The sequence below is a fragment of the Loxodonta africana genome, chromosome X (assembly GCF_030014295.1).
Source record: "Loxodonta africana isolate mLoxAfr1 chromosome X, mLoxAfr1.hap2, whole genome shotgun sequence".
Taxonomy (NCBI): domain Eukaryota; kingdom Metazoa; phylum Chordata; class Mammalia; order Proboscidea; family Elephantidae; genus Loxodonta; species Loxodonta africana.
The window spans coordinates 159,335,984-159,355,884 of NC_087369.1; the positions used below are offsets into that span (position 1 = coordinate 159,335,984).

Here is a 19,901-nt window from a genome sequence, read left to right on the forward strand (position 1 = left end):
CCCAGTTTCTCACAGTTCTAATTTCTGGGAGTCTTCCAAAGTTGCTGATTTGATTCGATGAGCAACTTGAGAAAATCAGCTCTACTAGTAACCACCACCCAGATGCCAGAGGGGCCTTTTCATCCTGGATATACAAACTGGACCATCAGCACATGACTGCAAATAATGCTTAGCTTCCTACTCAAAGAGGCCAATGAATATCACAACTTTTTACAGCATATGTGGGAGAACAATAAAGTGAATGAGAGCTGTCTACTAGGGCACAAGATCTCTTCAATGCAGATTGTTTCGAAGGATGAAAGGTCACAGCTTGAATATGCAAGGTAGAGAAAGTAACTGCTCACAGACTAACTACTTTTTTAAGAAGTAAGCAAAACACACCCATACTAGGCTTACATACTGCTTGGTACCATTGGCTAAAAGCACTGCGAAGTACAAAGCTTACACACTAGTCAGAAGGCTGAGAAAAAAGCCCATCATGCACTATGAAGAGGTGGTCAACTCTGCTGCTGAGGGAAGGGCTGTTCAGTGCGACTTGCTAATGGATTTGGCGTTGGCGTGAATAACCAGAGCTTCTGCCCCACTGAGTTAAAATGTAAACCAACAAAAAAGGAATAAGGGCACTGTTGTTTCCTTCTAACAGATAACATAGGGAGTAATTGAAAAAGGGTGTGCACTGAGGGGTGGCACATGATGGGCTAGGTAAGGGCAGCAGGATCATTCAGGCAAATACGTTTGTCTTTCTTCCTATTCTAGTCATAGCCCAGGACACTGTGCCTTCAGCATATTAGGTACTGAGGGGCTTCCAGGTACAGGAAAATTGGGGGGGGAAATTGGGTTCACACTTAACCAACCATGGCCAGCCCCTTTGGGACAGCAGCTGAGCCCAACAAGAGTGACCTGAGACAATGGTTTTGCAGAGGCACTGTGAATTGAAGGCCGTCTGAAGACCATTTGAAGTCATTGGTCTGCACTAGCTTTCCTTTTCTTATTGAATGGAAAAGACTCTGGGGAGACTTCTACCACCACCTCTTGCTCTTTCCCCTGTTTAAAAACAAAACAATCAACTAATAACCAAACAACAACAAACACCCAAGCAAAGATACCACACACACAGACAGAGAAAGAAATAAGAGAGAGGGAGGAGGGAGGTATGGGGGAGAGACATGGAGAGAGAGAAAGAGAGAGAGACTCGAACGCAAAATAAAAACCAAAGAAGTGAGCAAACTGAGTCAAATCACTCAGCTGGACATTTCTAGATGCCCTAAAGGCACACTCTGCCCAGCTGCACAGTGATGGTTATGGAAGAATCGAGGTCTTGCTACTGGACTCAGCCCGAATACATTCATCCGTTTGCTTCAGCAACCTCCGGACCAGCTTTTCTAGGTCCCTTCTTGATTTCAATTCTTCTTCCAGGCATTGCTTCATTCTTTTATTCTCCTACAATGGAAACAAAAAATCATTAATTACCAAACACAGTGACCCCCTTCGCAAGGCTCCTCCTACTCATCGTCTCAGAGCCTTCACCACTGGCTACATATTCCTTCCTCAAACTCCCCTCCCTCAGCTTCCAAGACAAGGCAGTCTCCTGGCTGTCCTTCCTCTCTCTGAGTACCACCTCTGCAATCTTCTTTTATGAAATATTGGCATTCTCTAAGATTCTGGTCCCGGCCCTCTTCACATTCAACACTCTCTTCACTTAGTGTCTTTCAGCTCAAGGGTCTACTAAGGGGCCTCCTCAATCTCTCTGGGTCTGACCCCATCTCCTGAACACCAGGCCCACAACCCCAAATGCCAACGTGCTACAAGCACCTCAAACTCACTATGTCCTAAATTGAACTCATTATCTCCCCCATCACCCCACACTTCTCCTCCTGTGGTTCCTGATCTCCATGAGGGACGCCACCATATCAAACTGGATACCCTGGTAAGAAACTTTATCTTTAATCCCAGACTTTTTCTCTTTCATTTATTTTTTACAGTGAAAATATACAAAACAAAACATATGCCAACTCAACAATTTCTACATGTACAATTCAGTGACATTAATTACGTTCTTCAAGTTGTACAACTATTCTTGCTGTCCGTTTCCAAATCGTTCCACCACCATTAACATGAACTCAGTGCCCCCTAAGCAAAAACTCCCCCTTTCTCCCTCCCTCCTACCCCTGGTAACCACTATTAATTTTTGATCTCTAAAGAAAAAAATTTTTTTTTCTTTTACATATATTCGCTTATTTCATATAAGTGAGATCATACAGTATTTGTCCTTTTGTGGCTGACTTACTTTGCTCAGCACGATGTTTTCAAGTTTCATCCATGTTGTGGCATGCATCAGGACTTATTTCTCTTTATGCTGAGTAATATTCCATTGTATATTATATACCACATTCTGTTTATCCATTCATCTGTTGATGGACCTAACTCTTTCTTAATACCAACATCACACCATCCTCTTCGATAGGTTCTAACTCTGCAATGTGCCTTCCTTTACAACCATTCTCTTCCACAGCCTCACTGCCACCTCAGTTGAGGACCTCATCATGTCTCACCCTCAGTTTTGAAATAACTTCCTAAGCGGTCTTCCAGTCCCCGGACTCTCTCCTCTCCAACTCATCCTTAACCCTGCCGCCAACCAGGTACAGTCGGTCCACAACACACTGGGAGACAAGTTCTCGGTCAGATCCATGACCCACAGGGAAGAGTGTGTATCATGGAGCACCAATCACATTTGCAGAGGAGCCCACACACCATGATTTAGAGTTCTGCTTACACTGACACATCCAGGAATAACTTATCTTTGCTTAATCCTCTTTACAGGTGTCAGGGAATATGAAAGTCATAACTAAGTTTGGGACTCTATTGCAAACTGCTAAATAGGAATTTAAACAAGCCTCAGAAAGAAATTTAAACCCAAGGCCAAGTGTTTAAAATCAACAAAACCCACCTCGATAATAGAAGGCAAAGGCAAGTCCCCACCTCACCACTTTCCTTCTGGACCTTTCCTAACAGCACCAAGGAGTGTGTGGCAAGGAGAAGGGAGTGGTTCTGCTTTGGTGTGAGAGAATGACTTTCCCGTTTGATTACCTGCTTCAGTTCTTTGACCTCATCCTTCAAGGCATAAACAGTGTCAACGAGGCTCCTAGAACATAGAGATAATATTCAGAGATGAATTGTTGGCAATGAAGAAGTACTACTTAACATTGAAAGCAGATTTATAAAAGTACAGGTCCTGAAAAGCTGTGGACTTTTTAGGTGATCCATATAGTTACTTGGGAGGCACTGCCCTGAATGGTCCCCGTGTTCCTTGTTTTTTTTTTTTTTTTTTTGTCATTGTTTTGTTCGCTAACATATGTTTTTTATTGTGCTTTAGATGATGTTTTACAGGGCAAATTAGTTTCTCATTAAACAATTAATGCACTTATTGTTTTGTGACATTGATTGCCAACCCCATGATGTGTCAACATTCTCCCCTTTTCCACCTTGGGTTCCCCATTATTAGCTTTCCTGTCCCCTCCTGTCTTCTAGTCCTTGCCCCTGGGTTGGTGTGCCCATTTAGTCTCGTTCATGTTCCTTGTTTTTATGGGCTAAAAACAACCCCTCACATGCTCATTCAAATGCCATGCCACTGCACCTTTTCCATGCTTCCCTCCCCCTTTACCACTCACTTCCCAGCTCAGATGAGTACAAAACAAGAGGGTAGGGCCCATCAGATGGTCTTGGTTTCTCTGTTTCTGGGGTAGTAATAAATTAATGTATGATGAGAGGTAGCACAAAGCCTTGACTATTCTACAATATCCGTGCTTTGGCATTGCCTTTCTCATCTATCTGACCCTACATGACCCTGTTATTGTTAGGTGTCGCTGAGTCAATTCTGACCCATGGTGACCCTATAGGACAGAGTAGACCTGACCCATAGGGTTTCCTAGGCTAAAATCTTTATGGGAGCAGATTGCCTGGTCTTTCTCCATTAGCGGATTCAAACCACCAACTTTTCGGTTAGCAGCCCAGTGCTTAACCGCTATATCACCAGGGCTCCTTTACATAACCCTACATGACACAAAGTCAGGGGTATTGTTTCTAGAAAATTCCTCTTGAAATGTACATATATTACCAGAGAAAGGACAAAGCACCCTAGCTGGGTTGTGGGACAACTTCTTCCTCTCTCTTTCCCTGGACAAGGAGGTTGGAGATCTGAGTTCCAGATCTGCTTCTACCACTTACTGGTCCTTTCATCTTGGATAATGAGCTTCCTTGTCATCGTCTTTGGTCTCAATAATACCACATTCCCTGAAAACTTCACAAAATTGTTGTAGGAATTGATATAGCTACGATAATTACTATTAAAATGATCATCATTTATTGAGTGATTATCACATGCTAGCCTTTACACTTATTATTCCATTTAACCTCACAACAACCCTGAACGTATTATTATCACCCCCCTTTTATAGATGAGGAAACTGAGGCACATGGCAGTAAAGGGGTTTGCTCCAGGTCATGCAGTTTGTGAATCGCTGACTTGGAAGTTGAACCAGGACTGTTCTCTGGAGCCCCAGTACTCTATCACTTCATACACCAGGTATAAAAATACATTGTCAATGCTAAGCATTTTGAAACATGCTGTTGTATGCAAATTCAGGGCTTGACTTCAGAAATGACTCAAGTTTAAACAAATGAATTATTTGGTTACTTTGTGTTTATTTTATGAACCATGAGGTACTTAACCTGATTTTTCCCCATTAGGTCACACTTGCTACTGTGCAGAGGAAGGCTAGAGACATAATTTCCCTGAACCTCAGTTTCCTCATCTGTAAAAGTGGTAAGAGTAATATCTCACCGGATTGCTGTAGGGTTTTAAACACTGTTAAGTATGTGAAAGTCCAGTGCCTAACTTCATAAATGCAAGAGGCAGCCCTCTGGGCAGAGAAACCAGTGCTGTGGTCTTTTCAGGCATCTCTTAAACCCCTCCAAACCAAAAAAAAACCAATGGAGTCAATCCCAATTCATGGTAACCCCATGTATTTCAAAGTAGACCTGCGCTTCGTGGAGTTTTCATGGCTATGACCTTTCGGAAGCAAATCACCAGGCTTTTCCTCTGAGGCACCTCTGGGTAGATTTGAACCACCAACCTCTTGGTTAATAGCATAGTGCTTAACTGTTAGTGCCACCCAGGGACCCCTAAACCCCTCCAGAGCACCAATATTCTCATGTGCTATGAAGCACCTTGCAGTACAGGGCAGCTGGCTCCAGTAGTAGCCACCAGACTGAACCATTCGGGAGTGTTCTGGGCCCTCTGCCTCTGCCTTTTCCTTCCCTTTGTTGGGAGCAGCCTTCCCAAAGCTACCCAATGCATGCTCAGCAGAAAGAGGGCCACATTCCCAGATGAGAAGGGACTCTCCTTCAGTACCCGCTTTACAAGAGCCACCCTGCCCTGCCAGAACCTCCTTTCCAGCCCCCAGACAAACCAGGAAAGGATTAGCCCACTCTACTCACTTCTCTTCAGTGATGGTCTGGCCATTACTTCTGGTTTCTTCAATGATGAGTTTCTCTTCCTCAGGGAGTAAGACTTGTGGAACAGAATCTTTGCGAGTACCTACAGACAAGGGTTGCAAGAGGGAGGAGAGGGGAGAGTTACTAGTGAAGTCTATTTATAGGTGTTAGTTCCTTTCTATTGCGGTTATTGATGCGCCTTGGTTGGTAACATGGTGCTACCTTGCACCCAGAGGGCAGCCACCCAACATTTGCTGACTGAACCTTCCTGACATGAAAAATTCTAAATGTCCAAATAAATTGATTCAATGGGGGGCGGAAAGGGGGACTGGACATTTTGTATTCAGAGAAATAATGTGAAAGGGCCACGGGTAATGCCTGTCTTCAACCAAGACACTGTCTGTCCTTCATTCTCTTTAGAGTCCTATAGGGTAAGGTAGGGTCAGTGAAGACTTATTTTATGTCGATCACGGGTAGAGTAGGGTTGGGAGAATACCACATCAGACCAAAGATGCCGGCATCCCCAGCCTATGCTCAGATGGTCTCTGGAAACGGGGTCTACCAAACAGCTCTTCTGTACCTCCAACCTCCCCCTCACTTCTGGATCCTTCCTCTCAGGTCTCATAAATAAGCTTCAAGGCCCTTGACCTTTGGTCTCCCTGAGCCACTGCCCTCCGCTCTTCTGAGCCAAGCTCTTTCAGAGTTGTCTATACTCTCTGCTTTCACTCACCCCCGTCCCTTTTATTGAGGGCAGATGCATCTCTGCCTTCCACAGGGCCTAGCACTTCAGAGGGCCTTAGTAAGTGGATAACAGACTGACAATTCTAAGGAATCAGGACTTGTGGTCGGGGAGGGATAGAGGCGGTAGGTTACCATGATAGTAAAATGCCTGCTGTGTGCTAAGTACTGTGCTAGACACTTTTCACGTGTACATGGTGGGCTAGGGAGAAGGAGGGGCAAAAACGTGACTCTTGGGGCCAGATCACCTGCCTCTTCGTAGATCTGTCTACGTGAAAAGAGGTCATGGGGGAGGGGATGAGATCAAATTTTGTGTTAAAAAAAAAAGTTGTTGAGTTGACTACAACTCATGGTGACCCCACATGTGTCAGAGTAGAACTGTGCTCCGTAAGGTTTTCATTGGCTGATTTTTTCGAAGTAGATCACCAGGCCTTTCTTCTGAGGTGCCTCTGAATGGACTCGAACCTCAAACCTTTTAGATAGCAGCCGAGCTTGTTAACCATATGTACTACCCAGTGACTCCTTTTTTGAGTTAGGGATGCTTTTTCTGGTGTTTTCTTGTCCCCCTCCCCCCACCTTTTCTAATTCTCATTATATAACTGCTTTTGCTTTCCTCCCCTGGCTCTTGGAAACTTGTCATCAGAGCTGAATATGCCCCAAGTCAGGTTTTGTCTCTGGAGCAGAAGATCTAACAGTCCCCTCTTCACAGCCAAATGGGTCAACTTGCACATTGAACACTCTCCTCATGATAGCCTTGGAGACGTGCTAATTGAAAGAATACATCAAGGCAGTCTACCTAAAAAATACCCTCCCGCACTCAAGTGATTGGTTGCTGGGCTGTCCAAAGTGGAGTATTCTGGACTATTCATTTCTTATACAGGTGCAAAACCCTCACAAAAGGTATCCTGAGTGTCTAGAATAATAGAAGACAAAAGGCACAATTACTGTGACCTGGCTTTTAAACAACATAAGGATGAATCAGAAAATATTATCTCACTTTCAGTTTGCAGCCTGAAAGTTGTTCAGGGAAATACCCTCACCTAAAAGCTCCCTATTAGGAGAGCCCTGGTGGTACAGTGGTTAAGCATTCAGCTGCTAACTGAAAGGTCGGCGGTTCTAACCCACCAGCTGCACGGCGGGAGAAAGATGTGGCAGTCTGCTTCTGTAAAGATTTACAGCCTTTGTTCTCTGATATATTTTATACATTTTGAGCAGCCCCTGCTAAGTAGCTACATTTCCAGATTTTCAGAACTTTGAAACTTGAGTTTGGTGAAGCATGGTTTTCTTAAATATGCAGCTGATCAAAGATAGTATTTTGACTTCCTTTCCAAATTCGCCTATAAGAAGAGATTAGCATCAGTTCACAGACACAGGAACTCTCTGGGCTCTTTAATTCCTAACTAGTGTTGGTGAAGGCATCTGTGTACTTCAAAGGGAAATAACTTAAAAAAAAATTTTTTTTCATTTCTATCACCTCCAACTTTTTTGACTCTTGCATCTCTCTTTCTCTCTGGGTGAAAAGAAACAGTGGGTAAACAAACCACTTGGTAGCAAAACCACCTTATCTGAAAGATGCAGTCCTGCATGGCTCCTTTGCATGAAGCTGCCTGGTTTATACACCCTACAGCCTATCTTGGTGGCTTTTCTATTTTTCTATGGGGCAGTGAGCAGTTAAAAGGAACATCGTTAGCTAGAGGAAGTAGTTTGGGGGAGCCTACTTGAGCTATGGTGCCCTGGTGGCGCAATGGTTAAGTACTCAGCTGCTAACCTAAATGTCGGCAGTTCAAACCCACCCAGCGGCTCTATGGGAGGAAAGACCTGGCAATCTGTTCCCATAAAGATTACAGTCTAGCAAAACTATGGGACAGTTCTACTCTGTCCAATAGGGTAGCTATGAGCCAGAATCAACTCGACGGTACCCAACAACAATTTGAGCTACGACCTTGTTGGAAATTTGCGCTGGTACAGTAGGCTTCGATCACTTTGAGAATCTGAGCGTCCTCTTCTAGAGCAGCTGTACCTGTCAAATTTAATTCATAATTACTTTTTTGTAGAAATAGATGCCTTGTCACCCTCAAAATGATGCAGTGCACCCCATTCCCTGGGACTAGCTGCTTTGACCAGTGGTGTCTCTGAAAGGCAGGAGAAAAAGCTGCCCAACCCTCCTGAGGGAGCCAGAGTGACAGCATCCTCAAGGAGCACTGGGGTGAGCCTCAGTAAGTCGGCGCCCAGGGTGGCCTGCTCCTGCAGGTCAGAGCTCTAGATTGGGGTCCTGCCAGCTTCTTGGAGGCTACAATGATAGCACTGGGCTTGATGCTGGCTTCAGCTCTTGTCTGATACACCACATCCTTCCTCTCCTTTACAGTTCAAGGTCACCTTCTCTAGGAAGCTTTCCCCCCATCAGCCCCACCCATTTTCCAACCAGCCAGCATAGTCACTGATTCACCCTCCCTCGCTCCTTCCCTCCCAAGTCAGTCTTGAAATGACTGCAGGGTAACATCATGTTCACATACTTATGTACACATCTAACTGTGGGTGAGGGGTGGGGGATGGAGAAGTTGGAGTCAAGTGAAGATTGATCCAAACTTTACCTCCAACAGGTATATAACAAGTTCTGTCACCTCTTTGTGAGACATCACCTACTCCTTGACATGTGCCCCAAAGTATTTTGTTCACAGCCTTCTAGCCAAATAGGCACTATTGACTGGCTGACTGACTTTGCAGTCCATCCCTATATCAGCCATGTTTCTAGATGTCAGCAGGCTAATTCCTTGGCTAACTGAGAATGTCACTGAGAATTACACTTCCAGAAAGCTTTCAGCCTTCAGTTCTATTTACTCTCCCTTTGTACAGGAAATTAGCTCAGACCTTGGAAACAAAGAGAAAAAAATACATCCATAGTAGGGTCGCTATGAGTCGGAATCGACTCAACAGCAATGGTGGTAGTGGGTTATAGCAAATGGGCCCCTTCAGCAGCTCTAGAACCAAGCAGAGAAAAATATTCAACATGAAGATGACACAGATGGTGTCTGCCTAAGGTGACATGAAGTACAGCAGGAGGCAGCTTATTCAAAAAAGTCTTAGAGGTGACCAAACCCTCCCATTCATTTTTACGTAACAGATGATGCTGAGAACAAATTGCTCTAATCATCTGCTTTAAAAAAAAAAAAAAAAACAACCTCATATTAGTTCATCCACAATGAACTCTCAGAAAGTACTAAACACATACTTTTCCTAATCACATATTCCTCCTCTGATGGTTTTCTTTCGGTCTTTCTTTTATGAAGAAACTTCTTCATCGTTTTGGGACTTTTACTAGACTCCTGTAAGGATAGAGGTTTCTTAATGAATTAAAATTCTCCCCCAAAAACAATATTACAAAGAGCAAATGAACTTGAATAGAACACTTCTTTCTTATTTTGATAGTTACGAGTGCATCAAAATTTAACATTTCACACACGGCTCCAATAAGCTCTAGAAGGTTAAATAAAACAGAGGCAACGACATTATCCTCTCAATTGTCATACGGGTGGGAACAGGAATGAAGCCTGCCTATTAAAGATGGGGCAGATTCTCCAGGAGGGCCAAATGCCTGAGGGTACCATCTGCAGAGAGAATGGATGTCAGCTCTAGAGAAAGAACAGTGTTCCTGACTGGGCTCATGTTCCCCAGTGATGCACTTAAGGGTATTAAATAACAACCGTAACTACTAATGTAGTATATGTAACTTTTCGAAAAGCTTCAGAAGTATTTCATTTTTTCTTAGCAACAGTCCCACAAAGAAGAATGCAATTTTCATTTCTCAGACAGGGAAATTGAGGCAGAGAGACTAAATAATTTTCCCAAGGTCAGAGAGATGAGCCAGATGAAGAATTTCCTGGTAAAAAAGTCTAGATTAGGAGTAACACATCTACAGTCAAGCTTGAGAATGCATACATAAAGTCACATTTTTAGGTAGTAGATAAGACAGATATGGGTTATTTTGCATTTGTTTTTGCCATAGGAATACCCAGCAGGTCTAAAAAAAAATGCTTATGATCAATATGCAAGTAAGCAGGTGAGAATCTTAGACTTTGTTTTCTTATCCCAATATCCCATGCGATGTACATACGTGGTGCAGGGATAATAATTAGTACTTTAAAAATATGTGAAACAAAGAATTTCATTTCTTCCACTTAGCCACAGTGATCCACTCAGACTTGAAAACAGACAGACATGAAAGCTTGCTTATACGTAAAGGACAGGAACAAAAGCATTTTTTAAAAAGCACACAGGAAAACAGGTATTGTTAAGACGTTATAAGATGACATTTCCCTATGCATTTCACAAGAGCCTGCTTTTTGAAGTACTTACATGTCAGAATTGCATCTTCATATTTTAGCCACCAATTGCAACAAGGGGCAAAACAAGCGTCAAAGGTTACAGCATAAGCATTATGATGTCACTGTAAGCCAAAGAGATTGTTCTACCCTTACCTTTAAGATATAAGACATCCTCTAAAGTGAATATGTAAAGAAAGAGAAGATGAGCGTGAGAGGTTGATGATTATAATGACCCCATCCATTTATCAATAACTCTAAAACAACATTTGACATGTTAGTGTTATCATAAATTACCCTGAAAGAATATCATCACGGTCCCCACATTAGTTCCAGGTGCAATACCATCATGCAAAAGCCCAAGGAATACAGTTCTGTGCAGAATACCAAATGCTGAAAATTACTGAAATGTACACCACGTAGTAAGAAAATATTAATCACTCTCTTCCCCCAGCAGAAACAAAGTGATCATGCCTTAGTTTTAATAGATTAGTTATGTGAAGGATTAAGTCAATTTTACCCTTTAAGCTCACCTTAATTTGAATTTAGTAACTCACAGATACAAAATAGCCAGCATTAAAACGGGGACCTAGAGAACTGTGAGGCATCATTCCCAGATTAGGAATTCGAAGAAGAAAATTGGCTGATTGCAGGACTTACACATCAATTTCCAAAGCAAACCTATAAGACTGTTTCCTGGTCAAATTCTGAATATAGGCACATAATAAAGGTTCAGCTCCAGGGTTATATCTCCTATCACGTAGATTTGAAGGGATCAACAAACCCTCCACTGTCCAAATATTTTCTAGATTTTACTTCACTAATTGCTGGAGGCAACAATTAATCGAAACAGCAGCACAGTGCTTTAAATCAAAACAAACTCTCAACTGAGCTAAGTCTGTGTCATTCATCAAAACACCCAATTGATAGAGAAATAAATGGTGCCTTTGCACCATAATTCTAAATTGCATCTCATAACTGTCACCAGTGTACTCTTCACTCAATAAAACTTATTTACAGAAGTTGCGAATAAATGAGCCACTTTCTGAGATGTGAAAAAAAACTAGAAGCAGGTTAGGGAAAAAAAAAAAAACTGCTGGGATGGAAAAGGTAACACTCCACGCAGTTACGGAAGCTAGTGATCGACATTTCCTGACTACGACCTAAAGAAAAAAAAAAAACCTTAAATCCTGACACTACTCAAATATCAATTTTTCTTCTCTCAGGTTGTCTCTGAAAAGCCTTTTTAAAAAAGACGTTCCTTTCAGTAAATTATTCTCCCTCTCCAACTGCGAGAAATATCACTTTCATAGTTCTAACTCGTGACTTGATCCCATAACACTTTAATAGATCACAATGATCCAAAATGCAGAATTCGATCTGCTTGGTTGGGAATTCAACTCGAATGAAGTAGCTCTTGTTGGAGATGTGTGCACATAGTTACTAATTTATAGAATTATCATAATCGTTATAAAGGAAAACCAGTGGCACTTCCGGAAGACACCAAAAAACTCAGGTGGTGCACAGAAATCCTGTGGATGTTCAATAAATATTTGTGGATGAACACTGGGGGAAATGGAAAATTAACAAATAGAAATCACTGAGTCTAGCAATCCAAGGTTGACTGGCGTGTATCACCTAGCATAAATTCTAGCACATTCCCACAGAACTATTTGTAATAAGCTATAAAATTAGCTTGTCAGAAGCATTTTATACCACATGTAGCAAAATTACCTCTTTATAACCTAGTGCTGCTGATGGTCTAAGTGGAGGTGCAGGTCGTAGACAACTTAAACTCCACGGTTTTATAATTTGAGGAGGCTCCAAGGGTCCTCGGGGCTGTCCAGTAGAGCTAAAAGACTGGGAAAATGTCTGATGAGATGTTGGCAATCTGCCATCTGAACCCAACCTGGTGCCACATAGTGAAAGAATAACAATAGCCTGATTGGATCTAGAATGATCAACAAAGCCAGCCACAGAAAGGGAAAGATGGGAAAACAAAAGTCTCCGGTTTGAGAACTGACACTTTGCAGTCATAGATTACGGAGTTTCCAAGAAACAGCACAAAACTGACTCAACATCCCATGATCCTCTCTCTCTTCAGAAATTTTATTAAAGTCAGATTTTTTTTTCCCCTCTGTAAGGCAGGAAAGTTGCGTTAACAGTTAACACTTAATGGCTTCAGTCATGTGTTTAGCACTATATTAGGTGCTTCAGTTGGTTATTTCATCAGGACCACCTTAGACTCAGCAAGCGAGGTAACTAGCTAGTAACTAGCAGAGCCAAGATTTGAACCCAGGTTTGATGCCAAGGCCCATGTTCTCTCCACCACAACACACAGTGTTCAGAACCGGAATTTTGGCATCGCAGGTTCTAAGTGTTAACAGACAGCACCACATAGCTTCCATCTCACTCAGCAAGTACAGTAAACGCTCATCAATTCAAATTCCATGAATTCTAAATTTGTGGTAACTCAGAAGAAGGCAATGCTAAAAGTTTACCTTTCAGGAGGGTTACTGAGCAAATGTGTTAGCATAAATGAGATTACACGGAGATACTGAAGTACTTACGAAGGTACACTGTGTAGACTTAGCACATTATTAATACGAGAATAACTGTTGCTAATTAAAATAAGGCGTGTTGGCTCATTAAAACATCTTAGCAGGATCACTGGTTAGAAACAGTTATTAGCAGTTAGTTGGAATAACTTAATACTCTCGAACGAAACTACATACCTCTAAGTCAAACTTTTCACTAATTTTCACAGGCCTTCACAGCAAGAAATCTGAATTAATGAGGTTTAACTGGACTTCAAAATCTATAAATATTATAAATGACTCAGACTAATGGCATGCTCCCTGCTTCTTGTAAGTCTTCAGCAGGCAGGATGTGACAAAAGACTCAACAATCTTTGGGCGGGACAAATGGACTACTTACGGAATGAGCGCTGCAGGATGACGAGGTTTTGGACAACGAACTGCAAGAGGCAGGTCCTCGGGTCAGTTTGCAGAGCTGCTCCAGCCATTCCTGTAAGTCCTGACTGTTGTTGCAGTGGACCACCAGTCTCTCTGTCAGGTTACCTGCATCACCCAATTATGAGCGTTGGAAAACAAAAGGCAAGGACAACCTTGAGCTTGCCTCATAAACTTGCTCCGCGCAAATAAATCCCGCACGTCTATCCTCAGGGGCTTCTATATCTATGGGGTGTTGTTGTTGTTAGTTGCCACTGAGCTGGCTCCAACTCAAGGCAACCTCATGTATAACAGAACGAAACATTGCCCGGTCCTGCTCCATTCTCACAATCGTTGGTATGTTATCCATAAGATTTTCACTGGCTAATTTTCAGAAGCAGATTACCAGATCCTTCTTCTGAGTTTATCTTAGCCTGGAAGCTCTGCTGAAACCTGTCCACCAAGGGCGACCCTGCTGGTATTTGAAATATCCGTGGCATAGCTTCCAGAATCATAGCGACACACAAGCCACCACAGTACGACAAACTGACAAACAGGTGGTGGATCTATGGGGTAAAACCCTGCTTAAACCTGTATATCGGGAACTTATTTGGTGTGATAATAAAGAAATAAATGTTCGTATTTGATTTAGAAGACTCTCCTTGATTTTCACTGCATAACAGGATTTTAAAAGAAGCATAAAATTTCACTACAAACGAATTGACAAGCCAAAAATTTAAGTACGCCCTCTGTATACGTAGCCCACCTAGTTCATAGTCTTGTGTATTGGTTCCCCCAGTATCAAAATCAGAACAAGATCAAACGAAGACTGGTTCCAATCATTGGGCAAACAGCGACTCTTAGGCTCTCTATCGAGAAAGAAGGGGGAAGGCCTGGGGCCATTATCCCAGTCCGAGCTGCTTTGTCTTATCATTGCAAAAAAGTGCAGCCATTACATACATGTAAATCACTTAGGCCTGGCAAAAAGGATAATATGCCCAGATGCCAGTGAGCCTTAGTGATGGCCAGCATTTTGCTCAATTTGTGAACAAAGCTTCCTGGTTTCTCAGCACTTTTGAGAAATACAGCCAAATCTTGCTAATTCCTAGGCTAATGATGAAACTGCTGATAAAAGTCCACATCTTTGGCTCCTCTGCCACCAGGGAATAGAGGACAGAAGAGAGAAAATTACATTGACATCAGTCCATTTTGTTATTTCTTAGCTCGAAAAAGTAGCTCTTATGCAAGAGAAGATTGGAACTAATGGCAAAGCCGAGGCTTTTGAGTGACCACAAGATTTCTCTGTACCCTAATTATCCCAGAAAATGGAATAGATTTTGCCATGCCCATGTAAAACTTGCACAGGGACTATATGATAGAAAATAATAGCATTTATTGATTTAAACCCCACTTCATTCCAAAAAGAATTTGAAGTAGCTACATGAAAAAAAGAAAATTACCTACCTGTGATTTCAAATGTGTGGTCATTCCCTTCAATTTCATCTAATCTTGTCACCACCATTCCTGCTATTGATATTTTTCCCTACCAGTAAAAGAGAATTACCATTAATTCTGTGGTTATGCGGGTCTCTGCTTATTTCTATTAGATTTTCTGACCCTCTCAGGAATCACTGCTGAATTATGGCTGGAGATACTCTGACTCATAGCGACCCTATAGGATGGAGTACAACTGCCCCCAAAGGGCTTCCAAGGCTGTAATCTTTATGGAAGCAGACTGCCACATCTTTCTCCCATGGAGCAGCTGGTGGGTTTGAACCACCAACCTTTTGGTTGGCAGCTGAGCGCTTATCCACTGCACCACCAGGGCTCCTCAGGCAATAGTATAAAAAAAAAAACCCTGTAACTTATAAAACTCTATATTTTGGGAGCAAACTGGAGGAAGTCTAATTTCCTAAAGAGGTCAGTGGCCTGCATCTTTGAAAACCAAATCACATGAGGTAACCGCAATAAGACAACCGTAGCCCTAGGTATGGTTTTCTCAGCAATAAAGACATGGGCCTATAAATTGCTGCTGCTGATTTATCTAGTCGTCGATTTTGATTTCCAATTATCCATTGCCGTCCAGTCGATTCTGACTCCTAGCGACCCAATCGGTCAGAGCAGAACTGCCGCGTAGGGTTTCCAAGGGTGTCATCTTTACTGGAGCAGATCGCCAGGTCTTTTCTCCCATGGAGCCACTGGTGGGTTCAAACCATCAACCTTTTGGTTGGCAGCCAAGCACTTAACCGCCATGCCACCAGGGCCCCCAATTTCCAATTACACATTCATAACTTAGCTTGTCACCAGGGCAGTAGATATTCAGGATAAACTCATGACAGCAATACAAAGGTCTTTGACCTAAGGAACAGCTGCTTCTACAAGCTGTTTATTTACAGTGCAGGGTCAGAACATTCTGCCTTTTCTGGCTGGAGCTTTTAATGCCATAGTGGAGATAGTGCATATGGATGGGAACCTGTTTTCTTTCTGGGTCCTGCTACTTGTTTTATATGAAATCTACTAACCTGGTAGATAAAGCCACTCATCCGAGGACTTGCAGAAAGCATTAGCAAAACATTTGAAAATAACATGAGGTACCGCTCCTCTTTTTCCTGAAGTGGAATGAAAAAAACATTCAATGGAGAAGAGAAATTGGACAATTTTTTTAAGAACTTCTGGAATCAGTGTTTTGTAACACAGAGCTTATATAATCAACTGAAGCATGAATGACGATTTTTCTTAAAAAGCTAGCCTACTTAAAAGCACAAAACTAGTTTGATTTTACTTTGAAATGCACATAAACCCACAGTTGTTCTCTCTCTTTCCTGTACATAACCAAAAACCCAACCCATAAAACCTATTGCTGTTGAGTCGATTCCAACTCATAGCGGCCCTATAGGACAGAGTAGAACTACCCCGTAAGGTTTCCAAGGAGCCCCTGGTGAATTCGAACCGCTGATCTTTTGGTTAGCAGCTGAGCTCTTAACCACTGAGCCACCAGTGCTCCTCCTGTACAAAACAGTTACATACAAATAGTGAGGCTTGTTTCCCTCCCAGTTAATGCAGTCCTGCCTCAACTGAAGCCAGTGAGATGTGTTATTCCTGAACACGAAGTAAGCTCTAGGTTCACAAAACAAAAATGCGGTTTTAATTGGAAAAGTAGCAAAGTGAAGGGGCTTGTGGGTAATAGGAAATTTATTACACTATAACATGTTTGTTAAGTTCTTATTCATAGAATTATGCTTAATCATTAAGAACAGGATAATCATTGTACCCATGTAAACACAAAGAAGTAAATACTTTTTTAAGGTACTAAAAGAAACTTTACACCTGAGGGTTTCTCTGCACCCCCTTGAACAGCTATGCAATTGTTGTTAGGTGCCGTGGAGACTCATAGCGACCCTATAAGACAGAGCAGAACTGCCCCCATAGGGTTTCCAAGTAGCACTTCGTGGATTTGAACCGCCGACCTTTTTGGTTAGCAGCTGAGCTCTTTCTTAATCAGTATACTACCAGGGCTCCATTAAAGGAAACTTTACACATGAGGGCTTCTCTGTACCCTTTAAACAGCTCTGCAATTAGTGGATTCAAAAATTACATCTGGTTTTCCCTACCAGAAATCTTCGATACAATGATCCTTTTGTCTGTCTCCATCTCCTTCTGCTCACATGAGAAGAGCAACCTGGCCTTTTTTCACTACAAGCTTTGCCTCTTTTGCCTTGAACATCTGCACGTCTCCTGTCCTAATAGGCCTTCTCTTGTCCTTGTGGTTCTCTAGGCACACTCCCTTGTTCTTGACATTTTATTGCCAAATCACCTGCTGCCTTCATTTCCTCCCCATTGCTGTCTTCCACAACTCCACCCCCCCACCCCCGCTCTCTCAAAGTCATCAGTAATTCCCTTCCAGCAAAACCCAATGGCTTCTTCTTGGTCCTCATGCTCTTTGACCTCTGAACCTTCAGCAACACTCAGCACACTGACCATCTTGAAGTGCTCCTTACAGAATTTCCATGACCACGCATGCCCCTGGTTCTTCTCTACACCTTTCGTCTTGCTCCCCGCCCCACAGCACTGATGCTCCCTTCACCTAAGAGGTTTACCCCAGAACTGTGAATAACTAATAGTTCGACTCACTACCTGAACCTTCCCTAGGGTATCTGCATTTTCAATGAGTGTTTAATAAACCAAAGTAATGAATCTCCGACACAGAGATGTCACAGAGCGCAGGCAGATGTCTGGGGAGAGGGATGACCATTCTAACACCCGATAAATCATACCAGGTGATGCAAACAACCTTCCTCCCTTCCCCTGCCCTCCTCCTAAAAGAACACTCCATCTTCAGCCCCCTGTGCTTCTCTCTGGATATTTACTCCCTCGAATGGCACATCTGTCGGTGACATCCAAAGCTCTGACTCTAAGCCTGACCCTTCACCCACAGAACATCTCCACCTGGATATGTACAGGTACTTGAAAGTCAGCAGGCCTAAAACTCTAGCCCATGGGTCATCACTTCCTGTTGACTTTCCCTTCTCAATGTGTCTCGAACTTGGCCCTTAGGCTCCATTCCCTTTGCCACCATCCTAGTTGGGGTTACTTATCACTTCCCATCCCAGCTGGTAATTCTGTCTCTAGCTGCATCCCCTCCAATCTACCTGACATATACAGTTGTCAGATCAAGTGTCATAAACACCCCTGTCATCATGTCCATCTACAACGCAGAAACCTCTCATAGTTTCTGATCGCCTGCTGTATCAATCAGAAATGCTCTTGCCTGACGTCCACAGTTCTCCATAACCTGACCCTCCCTGACTCAGTCAGCCTTTTCTTCACTGTGCCCAACAGGCTTCCTCTGCTCCCAGCAGTCTGCTTTCCTCACTGGCCAGCAGGACAACCACGTTCCTGTTCTCTCCCAAGTAAGAACAGCCTCCACCTTACAACATCCTCCCGTTTGCTCTTCGTGGGCCTCCTCTTCAAGTCCTATTAACATAATGTCTTGTTCTTGATGGCTCCCTTCTCTGAACTTGCATGGAATCTATTGTTGAGACTGCACCATCTGGCATCAACTGTTTTGGTTTGTTTTCTAGTTGCAACTTGTGTTTTAATTTGCTTTGAATGCGTTCTTTGAAAGCAGGCATCATTGCTTGTTCTTTCCTCCCAACTTCCACAGAACCTAGCAGAGTGTTGGACAAAGAGTAAGTGCTCAGTTTGTGATTCGAATGTTCTAGCACTTGACCTTGGTGGAAGAACAAATAAAGGAAGAAATATATGGACAGTAGAGGAGGGAAGAGAGAGTGTTGCGTTTTGAAACAGCGTACCTCGCATGCTCCGCACTGCACCATTACTTGTGACATAAAAATCACGTTTCCCAAGGTTTTAATATCCTCCCCTTCCCATGCCTGAATAGGTTCAGAAAGTATCTGCAACTCCAGCTGTTTTCTCTTCCTCAGATCTTGGCACTGTCCCTGCAGAAGCAAAGCAGATCATAATGGAACGGGAATGCTTACAAAACAGACCTAAAACAAGATCAACGTAAGATGTGGCTTTTGGCTCTCAGATTCCCACTGAGTCCCTACTCTCCGCCATGAATCCCATGGCTGGTCCCATTCTTGACACCCAGAAAGACCCACTACCCTAAATCACTAGCCTGGAGTTCCGAAGTTTTGTGGTGAAGAGCTACTTTGTTTTTTTCCAGTCTCAAGATAAAATGGTAGAAGGGTTTGTTTCTCCCTTCCTGCAAGGAGTATGGGAAGACAAGTAGCAGAATCACATCAATCAGAGACAGGAGAGCAACTGGTAGGTACCAGCTCTGGCTTCTCTCCATAGTGCTTCAGTGACAAAGCAATTTGATTTTTGTAAAGTATGCTTAGTCTGCAACCAAGCAACATTTTGAGAATGACAAAAACCAAGTAAATAAATAATAACTCCAGGAGTTATAGGAAAAGAGAAAATTAAATTAAATCCCTTATGTCACAGTGAATCAAATCAATCTTATAATGCAACTGAATTTCATGACAACAAACTGAAAAAATAAACCAAGAAGTCATTAATTTACAGTTTGCCAATGCTATGTGAGGTATGAATACTATACCTACATATCTATTCACATCATTGCTTCAGAAAGTGTGAGGTTACCTTAGAGTAATTTAACAGTAATTGCCTCCAAATTGGATATGGAAATCAGCGCATGGTTAGTCATGTTACTGTTTCCAAATGAATGTAATAGTTTTGGGGAGAGTGTGTTTTCTACCAAATTTCTGCTGTCTCTTTCAGTTAAATGAAGATGAGAAGAAATAAATTCCTTGTACGCATATTTCTGAAGCACCTACCATGGTAATAAACATGCTATAACTGTTGAAGGAAGTAAACATGCAAAGTGATCAGAAGGATATTTGGTTTTAAAAAT

The 19,901-nt window shown here is 42.5% G+C and overlaps 1 protein-coding gene across 8 annotated transcripts in view; it reads right to left on the minus strand.

The window, feature by feature from the left end:
- Positions 1-1,057: 1,057 nt before the first annotated feature.
- Positions 1,058-19,901, minus strand: part of ARHGEF6 (Rac/Cdc42 guanine nucleotide exchange factor 6) — a 110,995-nt gene continuing 92,151 nt past the window's right edge. For 3 of the 8 annotated variants that reach the window (XM_023539464.2, XM_023539465.2, XM_064277644.1), the window contains 11 exons: positions 18,814-18,960; positions 16,024-16,110; positions 14,966-15,044; positions 13,488-13,630; positions 12,285-12,422; positions 10,707-10,727; positions 9,461-9,554; positions 8,174-8,251; positions 5,497-5,596; positions 3,088-3,142; positions 1,058-1,440 (listed from right to left, as the gene is read on the minus strand). In XM_023539464.2, coding sequence (XP_023395232.1) covers positions 1,300-1,440; positions 3,088-3,142; positions 5,497-5,596; positions 8,174-8,251; positions 9,461-9,554; positions 10,707-10,727; positions 12,285-12,422; positions 13,488-13,630; positions 14,966-15,044; positions 16,024-16,110; positions 18,814-18,960 — 1,083 coding nt within the window. In that variant the 3' untranslated portion in view covers positions 1,058-1,299. The remainder of the gene's footprint in view (positions 1,441-3,087; positions 3,143-5,496; positions 5,597-8,173; positions 8,252-9,460; positions 9,555-10,706; positions 10,728-12,284; positions 12,423-13,487; positions 13,631-14,965; positions 15,045-16,023; positions 16,111-18,813; positions 18,961-19,901) is intronic. The other 5 variants (XM_010600039.3, XM_010600040.3, XM_023539463.2 and 2 more) reach the window with 3 other exon arrangements.